General features: G+C 41.3%; 1 protein-coding gene across 4 annotated transcripts in view; it reads right to left on the bottom strand.

Annotated features, from left to right (window-relative positions):
- The window catches only part of rad50 (RAD50 homolog, double strand break repair protein), a 152,783-nt gene that overhangs the window by 113,230 nt on the left and 18,125 nt on the right, over positions 1 to 21,428 (bottom strand). For 2 of the 4 annotated variants that reach the window (XM_087995185.1, XM_087995184.1), the window contains exons 2-6: positions 19,375 to 19,579; positions 16,880 to 16,963; positions 11,345 to 11,496; positions 8,887 to 9,072; positions 4,818 to 5,022 (exon numbers count right to left, since the gene is read on the bottom strand). In XM_087995185.1, coding sequence (XP_087851311.1) covers positions 4,818 to 5,022; positions 8,887 to 9,072; positions 11,345 to 11,496; positions 16,880 to 16,963; positions 19,375 to 19,503 — 756 coding nt within the window. In that variant the 5' untranslated portion in view covers positions 19,504 to 19,579. The remainder of the gene's footprint in view (positions 1 to 4,817; positions 5,023 to 8,886; positions 9,073 to 11,344; positions 11,497 to 16,879; positions 16,964 to 19,374; positions 19,580 to 21,428) is intronic. The other 2 variants (XM_087995186.1, XM_087995187.1) reach the window with 2 other exon arrangements.

Raw genomic sequence — 21,428 nt, 5'->3', positions numbered from 1 at the left:
ACCGTTCCTGGTAATACAAATTCAATACATGCGCAAAAAATATGCACATTGATGTGAATATTGTAGTGCATTCGTTCAAAAAAAGTGAAAAAGTGAAAAGCAATGTTCAAGCATTTATTTGACCATTAAGAGTTCCTTATTTCCTTGGTTACGGAATAAGGGTAAATATAAACATGTGAAGGGCATTACTTGTATGTGTTGTGTATATATAGAGATATTTTACATTAAAATTAATGCAAATGTTATTGCAGACACACAATATTGACACACCAGTCAATTTCAACCACTGGACAACAATGTATAAGTGTGGAATTTTTCTTTTTAGCTGGAATGGCATGATACTACTGGTAACACAGTACTTTCACCAGTGTAAGTGGTGTTCAACTCCAAGCAACATCTAAAATGGAGCCTAACTGTCTTTGTGATTAAACCCAAAAAATTCTCCCACTACCACAAGTTCCAACTAAAGCCTCCATCCAAATTTCGCCGAGCCCAACAACAGAAAGATAAAGAACCTACAGTAGAAACATGCCTCTATGCTAAACTCAAAGCCAGTGTTTATGCTCCTTACTATGGGGCGAGGTTTGGAACTCATAACAATTGGGATTCAGTATCATAAGTGCTGGCAGGGAAACAGAAAAACCAATTGATAAACTGGCTCCAGAAACTGGTTCTAGTAGCTGCATCAGCATCAACCAGCTCAGTTGGTTGGTTTGTGATGCAGAGTGATGCCAACAGCATAAGTTTAATTCCCGCACTGAATGAGATTACCATGAAATACTCTCTTTCTCAACCTCTCTCCTCTTTCCTGAAGTATGGTGACCCTCAGGTTAAACCACCATCTCTCTCTAATGAGACTGAAGTGCTATGGTTCCATTGGCCAAAGGCAACTTTACTAGAGTGTTTAGGCTACTGCAGCTCAGCCCTGTTACTGGGAGACGCTGCTAAATTTGAAAGGCATGATTTGGAGATGTCGGTGTTGGATTGGGGTGTACAAAGTTAAAAATCAACAACACCAGGCTATAGTCAAACAGCTTTATTTGGAAGCACTAGGTTTCTGAGCGCTCAGAAAGCTAGTGCTTTCAAATAAACCTGTATGACTATAATCTAGTATTGTGTAATTTTTAAGTTTGAAAGGGGTCTCCAATGTCATGAAGAATTTGGTCACAATTCCAAAAGGCCTGAAAAAATGAATTTTGGAGTGCAGCGTTGCACACCAGCAGCTTTAGATTACATCAAAACTCAACGAATGCTAAAATGATGAATATTTTATAGCCTCTTCCCCGATAAACATCAAGCTTGTCGTATTTAACTTGCACACTTTCAGCATGAAATAGCCTGACATGTTTGCTTTCTGTGGGCCTTTTGCATTTTACAGTTAAATTTGATTTCAATCTCTTCGAAAGGTGTGAAGTTGTGGTGGGTGCAGTCTAAAGCAAGTTGGATGATCAAAGTTGTGGCAATGGCTTACTTACAGTCGAAAGCACTCTGATGCTGTGGCATTTTGAACTGACATGGCCTGCTTTTAAAGTGCCTTACTGTTCTCCAAAGTGGGTCATTCATTAATGCTTCAGTTCTCATTTGAATGGGGAAGAAGCACTAAAGAGATGTCATTTTCTATGACCTGAGATCAGTTGCAACCTGCCAACGTGAACCACATGAATTATCTAACTGAATCATCCACCAGGAAGCCTCGTCTTCCCAAATGAAGGAAACTTTCACATGGATACCATGGACAAGTTGCAGCATTCAATCTGAGTTCATGCCACAAAAGGAAGCTACCTGCTGCACCTTCAATAGACATTGGAACTGCCAGTTGAGGGAGTGATGGTGTCATCACTACTGTGACAATGGACAGTTAATGTTCAACTTTCATCATTTTACCTGAACACCTAAGATCTTCATGGACTAAAAGTGGATTTAAAAAGGATACTGTTGACCTAAAATGGCAGCTGAGATCACCTGACAGCCTCAGGCAACCCACACGGAATATATGAAACCAGTTGCCTCAGATGACTACTACCAGAGGCATCGAAACTCAAAGGTGTCAAACAATTTGCAGTTCTTGTTTTCTCCAAACTTGTATGATAGCTGATCATAAAGAGATGAAATGTTGTTTACAACTATCCAGCTGGAAATGAAACAAGCAATCAAATCAAATCCAGAGAGGAGCAGGATATTAAAGGGAACCTATAAACAAACAGGAACAAAAAGAAACATAGGCTGATAACAGCAAAGAAACTGAAAAGCTCTTCTTTCTCACCATCTCTCTTTAACACAGGCACACAATCTCCTTCAAACTCAGAAACTTACTGATGAAAGACAACTCAGAACAATTCACTGAGAAATACAGAACATGCAGCTTCACCATTACGGAAGAAACGAGGCATGAATGCAACATTTACATTTGAGCGTTTTCATTATTGCAACTCAAAGATCTTTAATAAAAAAAGGTGGACTGAAACGGTCTTTGCCTTCCTTGATGTACCAGGGCAACTTGCCCCTTTCTTTCAGAGTTTGTCACCTGTATCTGTTCGTGTTTCTTTTGGCTCTTACAACTTGACTCTCTTTCACAATTAAGTTAGAATTAACTCTACTTCATTTTTGAATCTGCCTCACAACGAATTTTAACTGTAGTGTGATGGCCAGATGCTTTGAAAATGGGAAATATTTGTTGCAGCTGACAGATTGTGGGTTAACACAAAAGGGGAGATGTGGTACCCACCTCAATGAATGGGAATAACAGGAACAGGTGTTAAGTCATTGTACATGCTGCTGTAATCCCCATTCCCAGCTTTCTAGAGACCAGCAATGGGAACCCTACATAGTATTGACTGTGAATTAATGTACCGTGTGACAGTATTCCACAATTCTGCTACCTGTTGGGTTCATTATAATTTTATGGCTTGTCTATACTCAGCATTCTGTAGTATTCTTCATAAGAAACTGTAATGTCAAGGCTGGACTGAAAAACAATGGTTTTGCTTCACTGACAACAATGTCAGTTCATCAACTGTCAGAACAGGAAAGAGAAAGCACTCACATTGGAAAAGCAAATATTAGGCACGTGGGCCACAAACAAACTCAATATGGGTCAATTCAGCAACAACAAGCATAGGGCATTTGTTGTAGCTTATGAAAGGTCTAACCAATGTTCCCTCCAGTTAGTTTTCCCCACTTCACGGAGCTCTGAGGTCCAAGCGTGGCAGCCATGTCTGGAAGCAGAAACTAACACGCAGGCCCTTCAAATGATGTGCACACAACCTCCAAGCAACTGCCCAGCCTGGAGGGGACTCTGGATTTCACAAATTAGGGCTAGGTTTTACTGCTCATCTCTAATGGCCCATGGGCCGAATGACTTGCTAGACAGTTGAAGAGTGTGGTGTTGGTAAAGCACAGCTGGTCAGGCAGCATCTGAGGAGCAGGAGAATCAACACTTTGGGCATAAGCCCTTCATCAGGAATTATGCCCAAAATATTGATTCTCCTGCTCCTCAGATGCTACCTGACTGGCTGTGCCTTTCCAGCACCACACTCTTCAACTCTAATCTCCAGCATCTGCAGCCCTCACTTACTTTCTGACTTATTTGGCAGACTATTACAAATCAGATTTCCTTCCCTAAAATCACATTAAATGAACCAGATGGAGGCAAGAAAAGACACAACTGACATGATTCAGGAAGGAAAGGAGCCAGAAAAAAAGTTAAACATTAAAAAAAAAATGGAAAGCAAAAGTGGGAGGTCTGAGTTTACAGTCTAAATTCTGTGTTGAGTCTGGAGGCTGTAAGCTGTCGAACATGGATATGGGGCTGTTCCTGAAGCTTAAGTTGAGCTTCCTTTAAACATTGCAATCTGCTCAGGGCAGAAATATCAGAGCGAGAGCAAGGTGGTAAATTAAAATAACAAGGCACTGTAAAATTGGAGTCATTACTGTGGTCTGAAAGCAGGTGTTTCACACTGTGATCACCGGATCTGCGTTTGGTCTCCTCAACTTACAAGGTACTGCAGAGTGAGCAGCAAATACAGTAGATTTAACTGAAACAAGTCCACACAAGTCGCTGCTCCATTTGGAAGGACCGTTTGAGACCTTGGGTGGTCAGCAGGGAGAACATAAATGTCACATTTTCATGGAAATTACTTCTCGCACATGCAGTATTTTTGTCTCTTTGTCCTGCTTCAGCTTTGTTTGGTACTCTCGGACTGACTGTGACTGTTTCAGTCAGACATGCCGTAACATTTCCAAGGCTTTAACGTACCTGAAGCAGGACGGCAACACAGTGGCTACACATTACTATGAACAATCGGGTTGAATCAAAGGTCTGAAGATAACCTCAACATGGTAACATTCTGATTGAAATATTCCTCCTTCTTCTTAAGAAGAAATATTTAAGATTGGAATAGTTACAAAAGAACCTCTCTGCAAAAAGCTTAGGACAAGAAGATAACCTTCCATTTATATTGAAGTGTTTGTGAAATTGTCCTAGAAAGCATTCAAAACAAAAGGAAGTCACTCAGAAGACTGCCTTCTGGTGTAAAAACACACCAGGAGAAAAGGCCCAATCATGGATAACAGAAGTAATTAGGCACAGTATGAGATCCAAATAGGAATCAAGCATATAAAAAGAAAAGGATTAGGGATGACAACTGCATCAGTCAGAAACAGGAGAACTGATTATCAACATCTACTATAGTTGCTTTCACAATAACTAGGGAAGACAAAGCCTGTAATTCAAGATCACAATAAGCTTCAACACTTACCTGCTTTATTTTTACACAACATATACAAGGTGAAAAGCCATTACATATAAAGAGTATTACCTCCAAAGGGGCAATCTGATTTTCAAACGCGTGGACATTCTCCTTCAAAGCAGCCAGCTGGGTTTCTTTGTCTTCCAGTTGACCCCGAATCGTGTGGGCTTTCTCTTTGTTCTGTTTCAGGTACTTGAGCTCTGCTTGGTACTCCCGGACTGACTGTGACTGTTTCAGACGGACTTGCCGTAACGTTTCCAGGGCTTTAATATATCTGAAGCAGAACGGCAACATTGCGGCTATACATGGATTCAACCTCATTGTTCACAGTAAAGCTCTGAAGACAACTTCAACATGGTAACACTTTGATTGAAACTGCAACAGCGAACACGCAAACAGAGACAAAGGATGCATTTTCATTACAAGTTAACTTTTTTTACATTTATTTCAGATTTCCAGCATCTGCCACATTTTCCTTTAGCGTTCAGAAAGAAACCTATTTAGTGATATAACATTGTTAAAACTAAAATTAATTTGGACCAGTAACAAATATACGCAGTTTCTGCTGGAAGTTAAACGGTTCTTATTCATGTTATTACACCTTAGATACTTTGCATATTCAGGTCAGGTTTCTCATCAGACATTGCACAGCCTTGTTACTGAAACTTTAACAAAAAAAAAATCAAGAATAGATCTAAATTAGTATTTTTGATGTGGAGCAAAATTTAGGATAATACCAGTGTGACGGGAAGATATGAATTCTGACAGGTCCTCCTTGACGCTTGTAGATCAATATGTCTCCTTCAAGAAGCTCAATACGGTCTTGAGAAAATAAGAGTCTAGACTTTCACTTACGCACATCATCGCAGGAAAACTACATTCCACCCATTCCAATAAAGACAAGAACAAAAACAAAAAGTTACAGGAACAGGCCCTTCAGCCCTCCAAGCCTGCACTGATCCAGATCCTCTATCTAAACCTGCTATCCTCCCTGTCTATACCTCTCATGATTTTGTCGATCTCAATCAGGTTCCCCCTCAACCTCCATCTTTCTAATGAAAATAATTCTAATCTACTCAACCTCTCTTCATTGCTAGCGCCCTCCATACCAGGCAAAATCCTGATGAAACTCCTCTGCACCCTCTTCAAAGCATCCACATTCTTTTGGTAATTTGGCAACCAGAACTGTATACAGTGTTCCAAATGTGGCTGTACCAAAGTCCTACACAACTGTAACATAATCTGCCACATGTACACAATGCCCCCCCCCCACCCTCCCCCCCCGATGAAGAAAAGCATGCCGCATGCCTTCTTGATCACTCTATCGACCTGCATTGCCACATTCAGGGTACAATGGACCTGAACACCCATTTCCATTTACTGTACAGTTTGCTCTTGAATTGGATCTTTCAAAATGCATCTCCTTACACTTGCCTGGATTGAACACCATCTGTCATTTCTCTGCCCAACTCTCCAATCTATCTATATTCTGCTGCATTTTCTGACAGTCTCTTTAGCTATCTGCTACTCTATCAATCTTAGTGTCATCAGCAAACTTGCTAAATCAGACCATTTGTGTATATCATAAACAACAGTGGTCCTAGCACGATCCCTGTTGAACACCACTGGTCACAGTTCTCCATTGAGAAACTCCTTTATACTACTACTCTGCCTCCTGTTGCCCAGTCAGTTCTCTATTCGTCTAGCTAGTACACCCTGGACCCCATGCGACTTCACTTTATCCATCACCCTACCATGGGGAACCTTATCAAATGCTTTACTGAAGTCCATGTATATGACATCTACAGCCCTTCCCTTCATTAATCAACTTTGTCACTTCCTCAAAGGATCCTATTAAGTTGGTAAGAAACAACCTTACCTGCACAAAACCATGTTGCCTATCACTGATAAGCCCACTTTCTTCCAAATGTAAATAGATCCGATCCCTCAGGATCTTCTCCAGCAGCTTCCTTAACACGGATGTCAGGCTCACCGGTCTATAATTACTGGAGTATCCCTACTCCCTTCTTAAATAAGTGGACAACATTAGGAATTGTCCAATCCTCCGGGACCTCATCAGTGTTCAAGGATGCCTCAAAGATATCGGTTAAGGCCCCACCTATTTTCACTTCTATTGCCCTCAGTAACCTGGGATAAATCCCATCCAATCCTGGGAATTTGTCCACCTTAATGCTTTTTAGAATACCAACATTTCCTCCCTCCTTAAGCTGACCTGACCCAAACATCTATCCCTAACCTCAGCAACCATCATGTCCCACTCCTCGGTGAATTACCAACGCAAAGTACTCATTAAGAATCTCACCCATTTTCTCTGACTCCAGGCATAACTTCCCTCCTTTCTCCTTGAATGGGCCAACCCTTTGTCTAGTTACCCTCTTGCTCCTTTTATAGCCCTTAACTCTGTTTGCCAAACATATTTCATGACCCTTTTTTGCCCTCTTAATTCCTCGTTTTAGATTGGAAGAATATCAAGAAAGTAGGACCAAAGCTTCCTGTGTTTTCAGTCACCTGGACATTATGTCTGCTTCCTTTTTCCTTTTAGCTCATCTCACAATTTCACCTTTCATCCATGTTTCCCTAATCTTGCCCTTTCTATCCTTCATTTTCACAAAGGCATGTGTGTCCTGCATGCTAATCAAACGCTCTTCAAAAATCTCCCATATATCAAATGTGGATTTATCTTCAAACAGCTGCTCCCAATCCACATTCCCCAGTTCCTGCTGAATTTTGCTATAGTTGATCTTCTTCCAATTTAGCACTCTACCTCTTTGTCCACGAGCATTCTAAAACTTATGGAATCGTGATCACTATTCCCCAAGTAATCCCCTACTGAAGCTTTAACCACCTAGTCATTCCCCAATACCAGGTCCTGTATGGCCCCTTCCCGGGTTGAAGTATTTACATATTGCTCTACAAAACCTGCCTGGATGCTCCTTACAAATTCTGCTCCATTTAGACCTCTATCACTAAGTGAATCCCAGTCAAAGTTGGGAGAATGAAAATCTCCCATCACCACTACACTGTTGCTCTTACATCTTTTCATAACCTGTTTACATATTTGTACCTCTATCTCACGCTCACTGTTGGGAGGCTTGTAGTACAGCCCCAATATAGTTACTGCACCCCTCGTATTTCTAAGCTCTGCCCATATTGCCTCACTGCTCAAGCCCTCCATAGTACCCTCCTTCAGCACAGCTGTGACACCCTCTCTGACCACCCTTCTACCTCTCTCTATCCTGCTTAAAGCATCTATATTCTGGGGCATTTAGTTGCCCTTCCCTCAACCAAGTCTCAGTAATAGCAATAAAACCATACTCCCAGGTACTAATCCAAGCCCTAAATTCACCTGCCTTACCTACTACACTTCTCGCATTAAAACAAATGAATATAAGACCACTTGTCCCTCTACGTTCATCGCCTGCTCCCTGCTTAGTCTTCCCCATTGTCACGCTGACATCACTATCTAGTTCCTTACAGGCTTTAGTTCCTAACTCTTTACTGTCCACTAATCTCCTCATTTGCTTCCCATCCCCATGCCACATTATTTAAACCTTCCGCAACAGTGTTAGCAAAAGCACCCCGTAAGACATTGGTTCCAGTCTGGCCCAGGTATAGACTGTCCAACTTGTAATAGTCCCACCTCCCCAAGAACTGGTCCCAATGTCCCAAAACTCTGAACCCCTCCCTCCTGCATCATGTCTCAAGGCACGCATTCATCCTGCCTATTTTTTCATTTCGACTCTGGCATGTGGCACTGGTAGCAATCCTAAGATTACTACTTCTGGGGTCCTACTTTTTTTTAAAACTTGGCTCCTAACTCCCTAAATTCTGCTTTTAGGACCTCATCCCTTTTTTTAACCTATATCATTGGTATCCATATGCACCACAACAGTTGGCTGTTCACCCTCCCCCTTCAGAATGCACGGAGGCATCCCTGACCCAACAACATACCATTCAGGAATCTCATTGTCGACCACAGAACCACCTATCTAGTCCCCTTACAACTGAATCCCTTCTGACTATAGCCCTTCGACTCTTTTCCCACCATTCTGTACCACAGAGCCAGCCACGGTGCCATGCAAGTCTTCTCTGGAAATCGGAACAGAAAATAACTCACCTGGTGGCTGAGAAAATTTCATCAAATTTCTGTTTCAGAGCTTTTCCTTCGCTCAAAGGCCAGTTTGACTCTTCTTGATGACAGAAAATGACATTGTTTAACACAGCTTTCGAGACACCCAATGCACTGATCATCTCACGGTCCATCTCTGCGCATTTTGAGCTCAAGCTGACCTTCTCCCCATGCCTTTAAAATCAAAAAAGACTCTCAATGATTTTTTTCTTACTCTCTCCTCCTTTACAGAACACCATCTTTCTCTTTCCACCCAAAAAAAAAATCCATATTTCTCAGTCCAAAGTGGCTGAGCACCATGACATCTACAGGCAACTGAACTTTAGGGATCCTCACTATTTACTCCGAACTGGATTGTAAAGGACAATCACTGCTTATGGGCTGGAGGGGTTGAGGAGGAGAGGAAAATCAGTTAGCTAGACAGCTAGTTTGCGATGCAGGATTATGCTAACAGCAAGGGTTCAATTCCCACACCAGTTTTGGTCCTGACTGTGGTGACGACTATTATTATTTTCCTCCTCTTCCCACCTGGATAGTAAGGGATACTATTTACCCTTCCTTAAGTTGCTGTTCTTCCACATTTAACACAGATATGCTCCAAAACATTTGCAGTTTGCAAGAAACTGGCCCCAAACAGGGACAATCCTAAGTTTCCAAACTAAAGATAGAAATGGCAGTCAAAACTTGAAAGTATTGGCTGTCATCCTCCAACCAGCAGAGGGAAGCGAAGAGTCTTTCTCTCTCCTTGATGTGGTCTCTTTCATCTGACAATGCCCAAAGGCCTATCTAGACACCAATATGTGATATAATCTATTTCTTTTTACATCCATTTGTACTGTATTGACTGGTAGCCTGTCAAAATTGTAACATTTAAACACAAGATACTCCAATGCTGGTTATATTTAATTCTGCCTAGGAGCAAGGGCAGACTGTTACTGAGGGGAGAAAGTGATGTCTGCAGATGCTGGAGATCAGAGATGGAAATGTGTTGCTGGAAAAGCGCAGCAGGTCAGGCAGCATCTAGGGAACAGGAGAATCGACGTTTCGAGCATTAGCCCTTCTTCAGGAATTCCTGAAGAAGGGCTAATGCCCGAAACGTCGATTCTCCTGTTCCCTAGATGCTGCCTGACCTGCTGCGCTTTTCCAGCAACACATTTCCAGACTGTTACTGAGGTTTTTAATGGGTCACTCCAATCAGTTCAAGGGTCAGTGAACGGCAGTTTAACAGCCAGTTCTAAAAAGTGAATGGGGGAGACTCGGAAAAGAAGATTCCATGTTGTTAAAGTGTGGTTATTAGCAATGGAGCTAGAGTAAAGGTGGGCTAATAATTCAACATGGGAGTTCAGCCCAGTAAAGCTCAGTGCGATGCAGTTTCAGAAGAGATTGAGTAACCAGGAGGGGAGCAATCTCAGAAGTAGGTCAGATCAGCAGAAACTGGATCTGGCAACAGATTAGAGGTAGATCTGAAAGAGTGTGCCTTTTGGGTGAGGATGTTGTCGACTAAGGATTGAAGTAGCGCTATGAAGAAAGACGATAAAATTCCTCATGAGGGAGACAAAGCTTTTAAAAGCTCTTTTGTGGCTCAAAGTAATCATTCTTGTCTGGATATGTTGCTAAGAAATTCAAAGGATGTATCTTGGTGTAAAGTTAAAAATCACACACCACCAGGTTATAGTCTGACAGGTTTATTTGGAAGCACTAGCTTTCGGAGTGCTACTCCTTCATCAGGTGGTTGTGGCACAACTACCTGATAAAGGAGCAGTGCTCCGAAAACTAACGCTTCCAGTTAAACTTGTCGGACTATAACCTGGTGTTGTGTGATTTTTAACTTTGTACACCCCAGACCAACACAGGCTCCTGCAAATCATGTCTTGGTGTAGCTTTTAATAATATGCGCCCAAGGGGTGTTCAATCACAATTTGTCTGTTAATCGATTTTTACTTTATATTAAAATTGGATATTGGAGTTTAACTTATATACACACACTCTATGATATATAAACACAAAGATGTAATGTATATACATATTATGTGTGCGGAGTCATACTGGACTAGAAACTTTAACTTTGCTTCTCTCTCCACAGACACTGCCAGAACTGCTGAATTTCTCTCGATCACTCTGTAACTATTGTATATACTGCAGTGGATTGTTTTACTTTCCTAACCTTGTCTGACAAAGTTAGTTTTACTTGTTCAAAACCATGAGGTTCTTTTTTAAGCTTTACTTTCGTAGTATGCACCTGATATTTTAAACGTGGTTTAATTTTAAACAAAACAAAAAAATTACTGCTACTTAACCAGATAGTAACGTAAATTTGGTAGCCTTGTCTGGGATCATTACAATTTGCATCCTCTTAAGTCTTCAGCAATGTACAAAAGATAAATAAATAAATTGGAACGAATGATTGTCTGATTGAATCAAGTTATTCTTGTTCAGTTGCACTCACTTCATTCGTGTGATCACCCCCTCCAGTGTTTTAAACTCAGTCTTTTTTCCTTTTTGCGTGCAAAGCATTGACCTCTGCACAGCCACAACTCCTCCATTCACATCTCGAAATTGTAGGCGGATTTGTGCTCGTACATCAGTCTCATGGGCAACCTTCATTAAAGAAAATCATTCATTTTATGGTTAGAGCTAATAGAGATACCAATAAAAACACATGCATAAACTCTTCAAAGTTTGGGAGAAGATTTGTAGCTCGGTGCTCGTTGTTGTGGTTCTGTTCACCGAGCTGGGAATTTGTGTTGCAGACATTTCGTCCCCTGTCTAGGTGACATCCTCAGTGCTTGGGAGCCTCCTGTGAAGCGCTTCTGTGATGTTTCCTCCGGCATTTATAGTGATTTGTATCTGCCGCTTCCGGTTGTCAGTTCCAGCTGTCCGCTGCAGTGGCTGGTATATTGGGTCCAGGTCGATGTGCTTATTGATTGAATCTGTGGATAAGTGCTATGCCTCTAGGAATTCCCTGACTGTTCTCTGTTTGACTTCTTCTACAATAGTAGTATTGTCCCAGTCGAACTCATGTTGCTTGTCATCTGTGTGTGTGGTTACTAAGGATAGCTGGTCGTGTCGTTTCGTGGCTAGTTGGTGTTCATGGATGTGGATCGTTAGCTGTCTTCCTGTTTGTCCTATGTAGTGTTTTGTGCAGTCCTTGCATGGGATTTTGTACACTACATTGGTACACTACATGAGCAAAACCAATGTAGTGTACAAAATCCCATGCAAGGACTGCACAAAACACTACATAGAACAAACAGGAAGACAGCTAACAATCCGCATCCATGAACACCAACTAGCCACGAAACGACATGACCAGCTATCCTTAGTAGCCACACATGCAGATGACAAGCAACATGAGTTGGACTGGGACAACACTACTATTATAGGACAAGCCAAACAGAGAACAGCCAGGGAATTCCTAGAGGCATAGCACTCATCCACAGATTCAATCAATAAGCACATCGACCTGGACCCAATATATCGGCCACTGCAGCAGACAGCTGGAACTGATAACCGGAAGCGGCTGGTACAAATCACTATAAATGCTGGAGGAAACATCACAGAAGCGTTTCACAGGAGGGTCCCAAGCACTGAGGATGTCACCTAGACAGGGGACGAAACGTCTGCAACACAAATTCCTAGCTTGGCGAACAGAACCACAACATGCATAAAGTCTGTTGATAATTGTTACATGCATAAAATTGAAATCTGTATGAGGTTCATTACCATTTCACAGACTTGCAAACAAAAGCAGGGACCCCGGACTGAAGGGAAGGAGGGGTGTTTGGTTCTCATGCAAAAACCTTTAAATAAGGCTTGAAATTACATAGTGCCTCACAAACAATTAGATGCCCCAAAGTGCTCTGCAGACAATTTAGTTCCTTTAGAAATATAGTCAATATTGTTACTGTAAGAATTGCTGCAGCGAATTGCAGACAGCAAACCCCCAAAACAGCAACGTCATCTTGATGAAATAATGTTTTTGTGTTTTTGATAAATATTAGCCAAGTTACTGGAGATAACTTTCCTGACTTCTCTTCAAAGCAATGCTGTCAGTGCTGTTATGACCACACACGGCCTCAGGTTTAATATTTTACTTGGAAGGCAACACCTTCAATGATGCAGAGTTGCAGAGAAGTGTCAAACTGGATTGTGCTACACAAAGCCTGACATCAGATTTGAACCAAGAACTTTCTGAACCAGACATGAGTGCGCTACCAAATGAGTCACAACTGTCACAAAAGATACTGAACTTCAGCTCTACAGTTTAGAAAATTCAGAAGCCAGCAAAAATTAAAAGGGGCAAACAAAATACGATCCAGGCAACTGGTTACATGATCAACTAACAGCTATTCATGGTTAAATACCAAAAGTAGTTTTAGAACAAATGGAAATAGGAGTAAACCATTTGGGCTCTCAGGCTTCCTCTGCCCTTCAATTAGATCACAGCTGATCAACTTCAATACCATTTCTTGTTTTATTCCCATAATCCATATATGGATAATCCATAATCCCATATCTTTAATACCTAGACATCTGTCAACCTCTGTCTTGATGGGACTCAATGACTTAGCCTCTGCAATTTCCTCTGGGGTTGTTGATTCCAAAGCTTGACAATTCTGAGTGAAGAGATTCCTCTACCTCTCAATTCAATTTTTATTCTGAGATTGCACTCCTTAGTTCTATAACCACCTCCATCCGGGAGAAATGTCTTTCATGATAGCTGCCCTCTTAGACTTTGTAATGATTTTATACACTTCAGCGTGATCACCTTAGATTCTTCCTCATTCTTAATTCTACAGAATATAAGCACAATCTCCTTAGTTTCTCCTTGTAGGTCAACCCAACCATCCCAAGAGATCAGCCTGTGAACCTTCATTACCTCCTCCCCCCCCCCCCCCCCCCCCCCCCCCCCCATCTTAAAGAGTATCTTTTCCTTTGGGTAAGGACACAATATTTCATGTTTGTTCTCCATAGGTTGTATACAACTGAAGCAAGACATCTTTGCACTTGTTCTCAAATTTGCAATTAAGGCCAACATGCCTTTTGCCTTTCTAATTTCTTGCTGCACTTCCACATTAGCATTCAGCAATCTAAGAACAAGGATACTCAGACCTCTTTGGACATAAACCCTTCCCAAAAGTGAACAATTGTGATTGCTTCATCAAAGAAAAGATGTACTGGCATTGGGAGACAGTTCACTGGGTTGTTTTGAGGCATGAAGGGTTTTTTCTTATGAGGAGAGGTTTATTTGTACTCACTGGTATTTAGAAGAATGCAAGAAGACCTTAATGAAACATAAAAGACTTAGAGGGTGTGAAAAGGTAGGTACAAAGGGGTTATTTCCCCTTGTGGGAGAGGCTAGGATCAGAGGACACAATCGCATAATGAGGTGTTGCCTATTTAAGACAGAGATGATTAGCAATCTCTTCTCTCAGATGCTGTCGATTTCTTGTTGCAATTCAACGTGGACTGCTTCAGTGTCTGAGATGTTGCGAACGTTGTTGAACTTAGTGAAACCATCGTCAAACATTCCCACTACTCACCTTAGGATGGTTGAAAGATCATTGATGAAGCAGCTGGAAATACAGAATCCCTACAGTGTGGAAACAGGCCCCTTCAGCCCAACAAGTCCACACCGACCCACCAAAGAGTAACCCGTCCGGACCTATTACCCTATCCTATTATCTTATATTTACCCCTGACTCATACACCTAACCTACACATGCCTGAACACTGTGGGCAGTTTAGCATGGTCAATTCACCTAACCTGCACATCTTTGGATTGTGGGAGGAAATCCATGGGGAGAATGTGCAAACTCCACAAAGACAGTGGGAATTGAACCTGGGTCCTGGCGCTGTGAGGCAGCAGCCCACTGCGCCACCATGCCACCCCAGCTGAAGATGGTTGGGCCTAGGACACTGCCCTGAGGATTTCCTGCAGAGCTGTGCTGGAGCTGAGATGATTGACCTCCAGCAACCAGTAGCATTTTATGCTCAGTATGACTGCAATGAACAGACAGTATTCCTGAATCCCACTGACTCCTTGAAGCAGCATTTGACCTAATATGGCAGTGAAGTCAAGGGCAGTCACTCTTACCTCACTTTTGGACCAAAGCTGTAGTAAAAGGTCAGACATTGAGTCGTCTTGGAGAAGCCCAAAGCAAGTTTCAGTGAGCAGGTTAATGCTTTGGAAAAGCCACTTGATATTACTCTCGACAACCATTCCATCATTTTATTGATCAAGATTAGGCAGACACGATTGTAAATGGTAATTTTTACTGGGTCAAAATCCTGGAACGCACTTCCAACAGAACTGTGATGTATCCACACACAAACCACAACAATTCAAGGCAACAGCTCACCACCGCTTCCTAGAGGTGAATCGACGATGGGCAATAAATGGTAGTCTAGCCAGGAATGCAGAAACCAGATGAAGTTAAATAAAACATTAGCTGGAAGGACAAAGGCTTCGAAGAATGGAGACCCAAGCTGCTTTGGATACCACCATTCTGCTGTGAAGACATGATAACACTATTGGCAAACAGATCACATCTTTAATGCGCACAAAAGACTTTGACATCAAATGAAGTAAAACGAATACCAAACCTTCTATCATCAGTTTGATCAATGTAAGTACTGTCAACCTAGTCAAAAAAAAGATCATGGCCTGGACTACCATTCGAACACATGCTACATCAGTGCAATATGAATAGACTGACTCATTGTTGACCTTTGAGCTACGGTACTAAACCAAGTTCTTGTCTTTCGAGCAGAAGAGATAATTCCTCCACAATTTTGGCTGAACCAACAGGAGAATATATTAACTCATCACCTTTGCTACACGTGGGAGCTTGCCATTTCTGAAATACGCCACGTTCACACATATGACACGAGTAACTACTCTTCAAAACTAATACATTTGCAGCGGGCATTTTAGGATATCATACAGGTTATTTCCTTCTTTCACACTTCATGCTTTCGCAAATCAATTCCCTAGTGGAGGGAATCTCCTCATCACTGCAGTTACATGCAACAGCAAGATCAGTGTACCTTCAGCTGTCAGAGACTAGCTCAAGCTGAATATGCAAAGTAAAGTCACTGGCAAAAATTCCAGCACAGGCTATTCACAATTGAACCAGTCCAATTTTAATTGAAATCGGATTGCTTAAAATACTCCAGTAAAACTTGAATACTACATACTCTGAATACTGTAGCTTTAAATCAATTTATGAAGCTAGTACAATGATTGTTATTTTAATGTATATCAGAAAAACAGTCATCTAACGATCCCCCATAAAAACAATGTAGCTCTTCGAATTGCAGGATGATTTTTACAGAGAGATGAGAATTAGGGAATGATTAGGGCATGATTAGCGCTTCACAAGAGGCTCCCAAGCACTGAGGATGTCACCTAGACAGGGGACGAAACGTCTGCAACACAAATTCCCAGCTCGGCGAACAGAACCACAACAACAAGCACCCGAGCTACAAATGATTAAAAATAACAATATCTTTTTTGTCTCCGTTGTTATCAGCAAACTGTTGGGCTGCGGTTGATGATAAAAAGGAAAGCAGTCTTGAATCAAAGCTTTCATCATCAGGATTCCCAAATTGCACTCTCTATCAAACAGAGCAAGCCTAATATCGGCATTACTTAAACACCAACTAAATCAAAGCAAACACAGCTTATAAACAGGTAATTTCAAAGAATTTCAAAACCACAACAAGAGAGCATTTAAAACAATGCGATAATCCAGGTTAAGTTTTTTTTTCAAGATGAATACATTGAAGGGAAGTAATTTGCCACAAGGTTAACTACAGCTGTGAAGTGTAGTTTGTGATTCGAAATGGGTGCGTCTGAAATTAGGTGGAAATATAAGATTTCTACTTAAATGTCTGAACTGAAAAAATAATTAAATGAAAAAGGAATACTTCAAATAAACTAATCAATTAAAGATGCATCTTAATAAATCCACCCTACCTTTGGGTCATGCACAAACGTTTGTCCTTTAGTTCCAGGAGGGAAGTCACCTGTACAAATATACTTCAGGCACTCGATTATTGTCTGCAACATTTGAAAAGGGTAAAACAATATAAAACAAATGTCTTATTCTATAAGACTAAGTCATTTTAAGACAATTCTTCAAAGTATTTTTCTGATAAATTAACATTCAAGACAAAAAGAGTCAAACAAGTGCTGCTGTTTAGAGGAAAGTCTACAGGTTTTTTTCTCCCTCAGAAACTCTTAAATTATGTTGAAATTAACTGATTACATCACTATTGTAATCCACAATGGTTTGGTTGCATGCTCCGTGGACAAATTGGTTTCCAAGGGGTTTAATTGCTGGCTTGACACTGATCCAATCCTGCAGTCCCTACTGTAACAATGGTCAAAGTGATTAAGTGACCCCAATGTTCTCCTCTCTCCCCTCAGTTCCTCTGCTTCCACTGAATTGCAATCACTTCTTCTTTCGTTCATTGCCAACACCCAAAATCTACAGCCTTCACTTTCCTCTCAGTAACTTCTGCAACCGTATCCTCTTATCACACTCAACATGGTTCCCATTTTTGCTGCACGCCTTCAATCCAGGTACTCCCAGAACGTAGTTCACTTCCTCTTAGTAAAAGCTACAGACATTCATACTCAGGAACCTGCCTGGTGGAAAAGAAAGGAACCATTTTGTATTAAACAATTGTGGGGACAATAGTTCCCTAGCAATAGTTCCCAACATCTCAACCAATCAGTATCTTTTCTCATGCAATATAAATTCTGGCTGCCTTTGAAATTTGGCATTCTTGCATCGGTCCTGCTGAAAGCAAAATTAAAGTAGTAATATTGAGAGATAGGAGCAGAAGTAGGCCATCCTGCCCATCAGAGCTGAAAATGTGTTGCTGGAAAAGCGCAGCAGGTCAGGCAGCATCCAAGGAGCAGGAGAATCGACATTTGGGGCATAAGCCCTTCTTCGGGCTCATGCCCGAAACGTCGATTCTCCTGCTCTTTGGATGCTGCCTGACCTGCTGCACTTTTCCAGCAACACATTTTCAGCTCTGATCTCCAGCATCTGCAGTCCTCACTTTCTCCCATTCTGCCTATCAGGTTGGCTCTGCCATTCAATGCGATCATGGCTTATCCATGAATCTACAACTCCCTAATGACTGCTTTGACAGGATGTCCCTTTCCTCAGCAACACTGAAATGGTGTACTAACAAGTGATAAAATGTAAGTATTTTGGTAAGTAGTTAAGAACATCACTTACAGGAGACAATGTGCAGGTAGACCTTTAAAATGGCACGAGCAGGTGTGGAAAATAATCAAGAGATCAAATGGAACACTGGCCTTTATATGGAAAGGATTGGAGTACAAGGATCCTGACATTATACCGCAGTTGCAGAAGACCCTGACTGGAGTCCACTTAGAGTACTGAGAGCAGATCTGGGTGTCAGACCTTGGGAAGAATAAAGGGACCATGGTGGTGGTAGAATGTACATTTACAAGAATGTCAAGAGTTAAGTAATGAGGAGAACTTACACAAATTAAGTCTATTTTCTCTGGAATTCAGAAGATTAAGAGGTGACCTGATTGAGATCTGCAAGATATTAACAGGAAAAGACAGGATAGATAAAGATAACCTATTTTCACTGGTTAGGGATTCCAGAACTAGGGGACATAGTTAAAAGTTAGGGGTAGACTCTTAAAGAGCGAAGTTGAAAAGCACTTCTATATACAAAGGCTGGTCGATACTTGAACACTCTTCCAAAAACTGAAGTGGATGCTGGATCAATTGCTAATTTTAAATTTGAGATAGGTAATTTTTCTATTAAGCAAGGGTATTAAAGGATACGAGCCAAAAGGCAGGTATATGGAATTGAGCCACAGATCAGCCATGATCTCATTGAATGGCAGTACAGGCTAGAGAGGCTGAATGGCCTACTCCTATTCAACATTCCTTATGCTGGAAATCTCCATTTGGCATTCGACTATTAATTTAAACAAGCTCACAGAACAGCAAACAAATCATATTCTGCACGCTCGTTACAAAACGGAACAGCTCAAAACATGAAACTCTGTCCAAAATGCAAAAGAATTCAGTTATTTATTTCCACGTTATCCAATTTCAGTTAACTAAGTTGTACAGAAGATGAAGAACAGACTGCACTACACTATTTTTCTTTTCTCACATCAACTATTGTTGCAGGTTGAAGGGGGATTCCCAACTCACTGGTAGCTGGCACCATAATGTGACAATGTAAATTCAGTGCAAGAAGGGTCATTCTCACCCCTGGCAAAGAAAGGTATGTGACATGGGTTCAGTTATCTACCAATCTAGGCTGGATTTTAGTTTACCCTCCAGGAGATCACTTATTTAATCAGTTTAGGCTGCCCTGTTTCAGCTCGAATAACTCACATTGGATTAAATTCCTGCATTTGTTGCGTGGCCCAAATTCAATTTGCTATATTCCTGCTGTAGAACTCACCGTTTTGCCAGCGCCATTTGGTCCCACCAGAACAGTTAATGGAGTGTAGAAGGCGATAACCTGCTTGCTCTTGTCATCTATCCCAAAGCTCCTCACACCTTGAATACTCATCTTCTCAATTTTAGACATCTTGGCGGTCTTCAATTTTCTATCACTTCTGATCTCGTAAATAAATGATGCAGCACCTAAAATGAGGGGTAATTCACTTGACAGAAAAAAAGAACCACAATTTGTTGTCAATTTTCATTCAAATGAGCAGCAAGAGACCTCTCTTGATGAGAGTATCAATATGGTCTGTAGTGCAGTTAATTGAGGCATACTACATGTCACAAACCTCCCTCACATTGGGAACGTACAAATTAGGGGCAGTCCATTTGATCGCAAGAGCCTTTTCCAATAGTTGATCTGCTGTGGCCTCAGCTCAATTCTCCTGTCAAGTCCCTATACCCTTCCATGCCTTTGCCAAGCAACTGAGCCTTAAAATTATTCAATGGCTATGCCTCCACTGGAAGGTGGACTGGGGAAAGAAATTCCAAGAACCAGCAATCCACAAAGGGAAATGTTTTCCTTTCTTTCCCCTTACTTTTAAATCTTTTGATCTAGCCCATTATTCTAGCCATGAAATAGATGGGCCAAATGGACTGAATACAATCGACTAAAGCACCATTTTCTCAATTTGGACAAAAGGCTTTAGCAATATTCAGAGACACTGGGCCAAATGCTACTTTATAAAAGGTGTCAAAACATTTCCTTGAGAGCAAATCAGTGCACCCAATTCTTCCTTCCCAAGACAGTATTCAGAAGGAAAGAAAACTCCAGCTCCTCCCACAACAATTCACTAGTAAATTGTCAGGATACCAAAAGACAAAGAGAACACGAAAAGTCATAGAATCCATCCCCATCTTGGAAGAAAGGGCTGAAAGAAGACAGGTTCCACGTTCTAGGTTTGCAACCCCTTGAGGATGCAGATTCAGGGAGGGATTGAATTCATATGGTTAAATGATTGAAGGATTCAACAGGTACTGATTGCATAAAACATTGTTGTTCCTTCACCGTCACTTGCTCAAAATCTTCGAACTCCCTCCTGAACAGCAATGAGTGTCATTGGATGCGAATTTAGGGTGTGGTTAGTAAGTTTGTGTGGTATAGTGAAAAATAAAGGAGGTTATCTGGGAATGCTGTGAGATCTTAATCAACTGGCCCATTGTGCTGAGGAATGGCAGATGGAGTTTAATTTAGATAAATGCAATGTGTTTCATTTTGGTGAAGCAAACTGTGGTAGGACTTACACAGTCAATGGTCGGGCTCTAGAGAGTGTTACAGAAGAAAGAGATCTAGGGCTACAGGTTCATAGCTTCTTGAAAATGGAGTCACAGATAGACAGGCCAGTGAAGACAGCTTTCAATACGTGAGCTTTCATTAATCAGAGCACTGAGTATAGAAGATGGAACATCTTGTTGCAGATGTACAAGACATTGGCAAGGCTACATTCAGGGTGGTGCGTAGAGTTCGAATTTTTTTGATAGCCCTACTATTAAAAAATGATACTATTAAACTAGAAAAAGAGTGCAGAAAAGATTTACAAAGGATGCTACCAGGACTGGGAGGTTTGTGTTAGAAGGAGAAGTTGGCTAGGCTGGGACTTCTTTCCCTGGTGCGTAGGAGACCGAAGGGTGGCCTTATAGATGGATTTAAGTTATGAGAGGCATTGATAAGGTAAATCGCAGTCAACTTTTCCCTACGGTAGGAGAGATGGACACCAGTCATTTGCAAGTTTTTAAAAACATAAGATTAATTGGCAAGCACTTTAAAGGAATGTCCAACCACATTGGTAGATGGTGTTACAAAAGATCAAGCATGATTCGACTGACTGACTGGAGTAAGTGGAAGCCCAGGAGTCTGTCCTACATGATCCATTAGCTGATATCAGCTGGGGAAAACAAAGATCAGAGGAAACATTTCCCAGGGGTTCCCAGATCTGAAACTAGAACATGTGCACGCAACAGTAAAGATTTAGCTAATTACGTTTTACACAAACCTTATTGGGAAATGTA

The sequence above is a fragment of the Chiloscyllium plagiosum genome, unplaced genomic scaffold, assembly GCF_037043375.1.
Source record: "Chiloscyllium plagiosum isolate Xiang-an unplaced genomic scaffold, Cpla_swu_hap1 HiC_scaffold_16, whole genome shotgun sequence".
NCBI lineage: Eukaryota > Metazoa > Chordata > Chondrichthyes > Orectolobiformes > Hemiscylliidae > Chiloscyllium > Chiloscyllium plagiosum.
Note: the sequence above shows the minus strand (reverse complement) of the source record. Positions and strands in the feature narration are given on the sequence as shown.